The sequence below is a fragment of the Oryza sativa genome, chromosome 1 (genome assembly GCF_034140825.1).
Source record: "Oryza sativa Japonica Group chromosome 1, ASM3414082v1".
Lineage (NCBI taxonomy): Eukaryota > Viridiplantae > Streptophyta > Magnoliopsida > Poales > Poaceae > Oryza > Oryza sativa.
The window spans coordinates 41,267,145-41,274,405 of record NC_089035.1 but is presented as its reverse complement, the minus strand read 5'-3'; the positions used below and the strand labels follow the sequence as shown (position 1 = coordinate 41,274,405).

The 7,261-nt window shown below is 41.0% G+C and overlaps 1 protein-coding gene and 1 non-coding gene across 2 annotated transcripts; both read left to right on the top strand.

Annotated features, from left to right (window-relative positions):
• The first annotated feature begins 1,231 nt into the window (after positions 1-1,231).
• On the top strand, positions 1,232-4,349 carry LOC4327242 (probable glucuronosyltransferase Os01g0926600). Its single transcript, NM_001409060.1, has 4 exons — positions 1,232-1,511; positions 2,531-2,919; positions 3,095-3,336; positions 3,439-4,349. Exons 1-4 carry the CDS (start codon positions 1,409-1,411, stop codon positions 3,950-3,952), a joined length of 1,248 nt encoding a protein of 415 aa, NP_001395989.1. The 5' UTR covers positions 1,232-1,408; the 3' UTR covers positions 3,953-4,349.
• Positions 4,350-5,822: 1,473 nt separating this feature from the next.
• TRNAF-GAA (transfer RNA phenylalanine (anticodon GAA)) lies at positions 5,823-5,895 on the top strand. The gene has a single exon. It is a non-coding gene; the product is annotated as a tRNA-Phe (tRNA).
• Positions 5,896-7,261: the final 1,366 nt, after the last annotated feature.

The following is a 7,261-nucleotide window of genomic DNA, read 5'->3' as shown; positions in this document are numbered from 1 at the left end:
TTTTTTTTCCTAGTACCTGCGGACCCGGTATGCAGTTATCCAAACATCGGTGATGCAAAAATCTGTTTTGGAGTATAAAATGGCACGTTGTTTTCGGCTTATTCGTGATATTATTATAAAAAATGGTTTTTCTATAAAAAAAACTTTATTTTATTATAGTTTAGATAGGGGAGGAGACTCAAGATACTGAGCACACCAGTATAAACACATCATCTCAATATTAAACACCAGTATAAACACATCATCTCAATATTAAACTATGTTAAAATATTATTAAGAGACCTTTCGCACCTCTTATCTTGTCAACTATGGCGGAAAATTTGAAGGGGGAACTCAGGGGTTTCCATGGATCTGGTAGGTGGGATTCCCCTTGGTTTAGACCCATTTGTTCAAAATTACTTGCTAGTTATACTGAGATGTTTAATTTATTCCTACATGTAATTTATATCAACATTCTAGTGAATAATCTTTTTAAACGCTACATTAGTTAATCATTTCTTTTGCGGGGATAAGTATGTACTTAACGAACAACTCTAGAGCACGAATTAGTCCGCATAACTTTTTGCACGCACAGTATACTCAACTATTCATGGATTACGAAATGGCTATATGTACGACAACCACATACAACCCATGTCTGACTCAACTAGTATATCTATAATAAATACCAACTGTTCTATTAGACTGTTTTTTTACTTATCAAGCTTATCAAGTTTATAGAAAAGTATAGTAGTATTTTTAACATAAAAAAAACATAAGAAACTAATTTAATATTTTAGATGTTGCTAGATTTTCCTATAAATTTAGTCAAACTTAGAAAAAAGCTAACCGACTTATGATATGAAACGGAGAGAGTAGTAGATAAGATTTTTGGTCTATGAAATAAAAAAAATGCACACATTTCCCCGAGCTAAGGTAAGGAACTATTTTCTCCATAAAAAATACTTAACCGATAGACGTTTTCTAGTACAACGTATCTAGACATACTCCTGTCCAGATTCGTTGTACATAAAACGTACCATTAAATACTAATTGATTTTTTTGGGACGGAGGGAGTAAGGATTTACCGGATACTCCTACGAACGCGCCACCTTCACCTCATGTACGTATAGGTACCGTATAGCTACGCCGTACAAATACGGAGGAAAGAGAAGAAGACGCGGTGAGGTGAACCCGTCACCAACCTAGCTCGCGAGACAGCTCATCATTTGGCAGCGACACCCCGCAGCCCAGCTTCCAGCCACCGGCCACCGCCATCATCATCCTCGCGAGCTCGCCTCCCTCCTCTCCCCTCCCCGTGTTCCTCTCCTTCCTCCTCCTCCTCCTCGATTGGCCAGCCGCATCCAGCATCCTTCTTGGGGGTTTCGTCGAGGTCGGTGGTTGGAAGGGAGGAGAGGTGGGGGGAGCCATGGCGATGCGGCTGTCTTCGGCGGCCGTGGCGCTCGCGCTGCTTCTGGCCGCCACCGCCTTGGAGGACGTTGCCAGGGGCCAGGACACCGAGAGGATCGAAGGTACGCACCGCACGCGCTCGCGAGCGGTTCAAGTAGCGATTTCTTTTTCTTTTTCTTCTTTTTTTTGGCGATGGTTGATTGCTTGCTCCGTTGCTCGATGCGTGCTTTTCGCAATGTTTGTGTCGGTGCATTTGATCCGTGGTTGCTGCTGCATTCTGATGGCTGGAATCTGACCAATCTGTTGTGGGGATTGAGTGAAGCGAGCAGTTTAATTTAGGGCGTATCTTGCAGATAATCACTTGCCTCCCGCGACCTTGGGGACAAGGGGATCTGCTGTTGCTTGGATATCAACTGTTAATCGTAGCACTATTTGTTCTAGGTCCAATTTCCAGTTAATATAAACTTCCCCGGGGACCGGGAGAGTCTGCTACTAGCTACTTACTTCATGCCCAACACGCAGCCACCTCTGCTAGTAGTAGATTCATGTGTTATCCAACATCTTTGGTTTAGCCTCTACGCGATCGTTCCGCGTTCCATGTTCCGCGGCCTCGATTCAGTTGCCATGGAATAATTTATGCTCATGTGTGAGTGTGATGTGTGGTTGAGTGTAGCTCAAGCTCGATTCTTTCTCAATTACTCCGGTCAAAACTCGATGCATAATGAGGTGAACAGTAAGCATGTGAATCAATGTAGTATTAGTTGATATATAAGCAAGTGGCTGAAATTACTGAACTATACCGACGACTATCATACTCGGTCAATCTACTGGATCTGATGAGTTTCTCAAATAGAATTGACATGTGCTTTCGCATTCTTGCATTCCTTTTTTATGTCATTTTTTTAACGATTTTTTGAGTCATTTTTATGCAATAATAACATACTAGTAGTACTAAAAAAACTCTGGTTGGCAAGCTACTCCTAAGTCTTATCCACTCCATAACTAATTGCCGCAGTTTGACTTATGATTTGCTTACCAAAAAGAGAAACTTATGGGAAGCTGTTAGGCCTGTCAAATTATGGTGGCTGCTAGGACACTACATAATTCTCACTTTTTCATTGTACATATGACCATATCTTAGGGAGTGCGGGTGATGTGCTGGAAGATGACCCTGTCGGGAGGCTTAAGGTGTATGTCTACGAGTTGCCCACTAAATACAACAAGAAGATGGTGGCAAAAGATTCCAGATGCCTCAGCCACATGTTTGCTGCAGAGATTTTCATGCATCGATTCCTCTTGTCAAGTGCGATCCGGACTTTAAATCCGGAGGAAGCTGATTGGTTCTATACTCCAGTATACACGACGTGCGATCTTACTCCATGGGGTCATCCCTTGCCCTTCAAGTCTCCAAGGATTATGAGAAGTGCAATTCAGTTCATTTCCTCGCATTGGCCCTATTGGAACAGGACAGATGGGGCAGACCATTTCTTTGTTGTGCCACATGATTTCGGAGCATGCTTCCATTATCAGGTAAATCAAGGAATCATTAACCTTGAACTATTGTATATCAAATCATGGAAACATACGATGAGCCTCATCTACATACTCAATACAACGAAATCATTCAGCTCCAATGTACCAATTGTTACCCTTTTACATGTTCAACCATGGGATCTTATTTGCATTTGGTTTTTCCATGATTCAGGAAGAGAAGGCCATTGAGCGGGGAATCCTGCCATTGCTTCGCCGTGCGACGCTGGTCCAGACTTTTGGGCAGAAGGATCATGTCTGCCTCAAGGAAGGGTCCATCACAATCCCACCATATGCTCCTCCTCAGAAGATGAAAACTCACCTTGTTCCCCCAGAGACACCTCGATCAATCTTTGTCTATTTCCGTGGTTTATTCTATGATACCGCAAATGATCCTGAGGGTGGTTACTATGCAAGGTGAGCACCAAGAACATGCAATCACTCGATGCTTCCTCATAAGCATTGTTGATGAATTATTGTAACCCAAAAGTCTTGATGAACCTGCTTTATGCAATGCAGAGGTGCCCGTGCATCGGTGTGGGAGAACTTCAAGAACAATCCTCTTTTTGACATCTCCACAGACCACCCACCAACCTACTACGAGGACATGCAGCGTTCCATCTTCTGCTTGTGCCCTCTAGGCTGGGCTCCGTGGAGCCCCCGGTTGGTTGAAGCCGTTGTGTTCGGCTGCATTCCAGTGATCATTGCAGACGACATTGTCCTACCTTTTGCGGACGCGATCCCGTGGGATGAGATCGGTGTATTTGTGGCGGAGGACGACGTCCCAAAGCTGGACACCATCCTGACATCGATACCAATGGATGTGATCCTGCGGAAGCAGAGGCTGCTAGCGAACCCGTCGATGAAGCAGGCCATGCTGTTCCCGCAGCCCGCCCAGCCAGGTGACGCCTTCCACCAGATACTCAACGGGCTGGGACGGAAGCTTCCACACCCGAAGAGCGTGTACCTGGACCCGGGGCAGAAGGTGCTGAACTGGACCCAGGGCCCGGTGGGTGACCTGAAGCCATGGTAGGTCAGATGCACCCACCCACCATACATAGTTGCTGCTGTCCTCGCTTGTTTGTGCGCACAGCACATTCTTCAGAAGATCAGATGAGAGACTGATGATGATCAGTAAAAGAAAACCAAGCCAATCCGTTAAATGTAAAGCCTCCTTTCTTCCTTCCTCCTACTACCTTTGCTTCTTTTTGAGACGATGTGCCCTGCCTGCCCTGCGCCCTTGCCAGTGACATTCCCTTGGTTTTTATGTTGTTGTTGCTGTAGTAGTATTAGACAACTGGTACCTATAGGCGATGAAGGTGTTGTATCATATACTTAAGTGCTACCTCCGTTTTTTAATAGATGACGCCGTTGACTTTTTCTCACATGTTTGACCCTTCGTCTTATTCAAAAAATTTACGTAATTATAATTTATTTTGTTATGAGTTGTTTTATCATTCATAGTACTTTAAGTGTGATTTATATCTTATACATTTGCATAAAATTTTTGAATAAGACGAATGGTCAAACATGTAAGAAAAAGTCAACGGCGTCATCTAATAAAAAACGGAGAGAGTAGTACTAGTAAGTTGATGATTTATGACGGGCAAAAAATATGTAAGGTTATATCACAACATTCAGAGCCCCAATCCAGATGGATGGATGGATTCCCCTGCCTGTGTGCTGCACTGTTTGCAAGGCTGCAGAAGATTTGGTGCTTGTGTTGTTCCTGGGCTTGCACAGATGTTTCATGTATCCAAAGTCCTGGGTGAAGTGAAATGGATGAGATAAGGAAAAAAAGAAGTCCATTTTGATTCCATTGTGTTTGCACTACTCACCGCCTAGGTGGTTGAAATTGCTGACATGTGGGTACATTGTTTTTCTTTGTTTATCTTTGCTTACTGTAATTGCACTAGCCTTCACGAGATGAAGGCCATATCAGTGTACCGCATTAGGCCCCTAGATAAAACTGTTGTCTCAGACTCTAGAGAAGATAGAATGAACCGATGTTAACATATGCCGGTTTTATATCTGGTATCGCGGTTTAAGGATGCGAATTAGATTTGGCCAATACTTGAATAAGTCAACTTGAATTAGATTTGGCCAATACGGAGTACTTGAGTAAGTCAAAATTGACTCTTTTTTCATGGGATAATGTTTGTGACAGTGACACAAACTCACGCAAGCCGCTGGATTGAAGGGCGAAGATCGCCAGCCCATCTACTCTTCCGAAAGCAGCAGTCCCTCGTCGCAGTGATGGGCCGATGGCCGACCGACGGTATTGCACACAGTGTTAGAGCGCTGATCACAGTGTTAAAGCCCCTTATTTTTAAAAAAAACAATAATATAAGCAAGACATATTTTTATTTAATATAACTATATATATATATATAACTTTAATACGTGCTATTTCTTACAATATTTAGAATTTTATCAATTATTATGTAATCAAAAAGAGTAAATGCAGTACTCAAGCGATAAATGGACCTCATATTGGACTTGGAAAAAAAAAAGTCCTTTTGAGAAACTGTTAAAATGAAATCTTCAATTATATAATCATATTTAATCTTCTCCAAAGGCACCATCAAATGTTATTTCCACATTCATGTATTAGATCAAGAGGCGATATTTTTTATTGGCACAACTCCAGATTTTTTTTCTCCAAAAGTCCATGATCGCGAATTATGATTACATTGATAGCATTTGGATATATCATTTTCTTCATACTTTATAGAAAATATAAAATGTCAGATAACTATAATTTAACTTACTAATTTTAAATTTTAAAAATATGAAAACTGTACTAAACATGATATTAAGTGGTTTAGAATTTGATGTCTCCCAAGTCCCAATTGCCCATATTGATTTTTAGTAGTAATGAGGTTTGAAAATTATTACATCAAGCGGGGATAGCTCAGTTGGGAGAGCGTCAGACTGAAGATCTGAAGGTCGCGTGTTCGATCCACGCTCACCGCAAAATTATTTTTTATTTTTATTTTTATTTTTTCATCTTCAGCTTGAGTTCTTTTTTGCGCTTTACTGAGAGGCCTGACAGTGAGTGATTGTCTTGCTGTGCAACAGCTATACTAATCTGTTTCTTTCCTTCTTCAGCTTGAATTTTCGTGTGCATTAGTGACAGGCTGACAGTGAACGATTACCTTGCTCTGCAAACAGCTATACTAACGAACAAAGTTCCAATTTTGTTTCAATGCAATGCGTCACTCTGCTGTAATCACTAATCAGATACTCCAGGATCACAGCCAAAAAAACAACTAATTCCTCCATGTTTTTAATTGTTCCACTTCTACTGCTTAGTGATGTCACTGAAATTAAGGTGCCAACCTCCTGCGCGTTGGGTGGTCGTAATCTTGACAAAAACTACCGATGTTAGGAATCCAGTTCTAGGCCGATCAAGTGACGTGGGGCCTGTTCACTTTGATGTCATTTTTAATCTTACCAAATTTTGGTATAGTTGTAAAAAAAAATGGCTACATTTAGGGCACCCACAATAGTTATCTATAGGCTCTCTACAAGAGATCCATGTCAGCATATTTTCCTACTTGGAAGGTATTAAATAAAGAGAGAGAGCAAAGCTATCTACTAACTTAGAGATAGTCTATAGAGAAAAACGAGGCAATGCATGAGAGAGCTATAGATACCAATATAGACATACTATTAAGGTGGTTTACTATTAATCAAGTCTATTGCTGAGATGTACATGTTTTATAGATAGCACCTTACTTTACCATTGTGGGTGCTCTTAGTTTGCTGCCAAATTTTGGTAACTATATAAGAAATCCTGCCAAAATTTTGACAAGTTACTAAAATTTTGGCATTGACAAAATTTGGTAAGGTTTTTTTTTGACATCAAAGTGAACAGGCCCGTGGTGTCGCAACGCCACGCTTATATGTCCCCTATCTTTAATTAATCAAGCAATTAATTAATCGTTGGGAATACGTTCATGCCCACATACACGGCCGTTCCCGCATCGTTTTATAAAATGGCTATTAATAATATTTCCTTGGCTTTGGTTGCTCTTGGAGTAGTTTGTGTGTGTGTGTATATATTTGGGGAGGAGTAGATTGTGTATATGTATCAGTAGGATTGTCGTTTTTATGCTTGGTGTGCTGCTGCCATCAGGTTAAACTTGTGTAATAGGCTCTGGTTGTTTGGACCACGGATGATAAGCCATCAAAAAACAAACAAACTAAATATGTAATTGATAGGTATTTTTTTTACATTTATGTTATGTGCGGCTTAAAAGATAATACCGGAAAAGGGACTATAATGAAAAAAAAAGTTTCAAAATTGATTTTTGTAATTCAAAATTGAGCTATTATA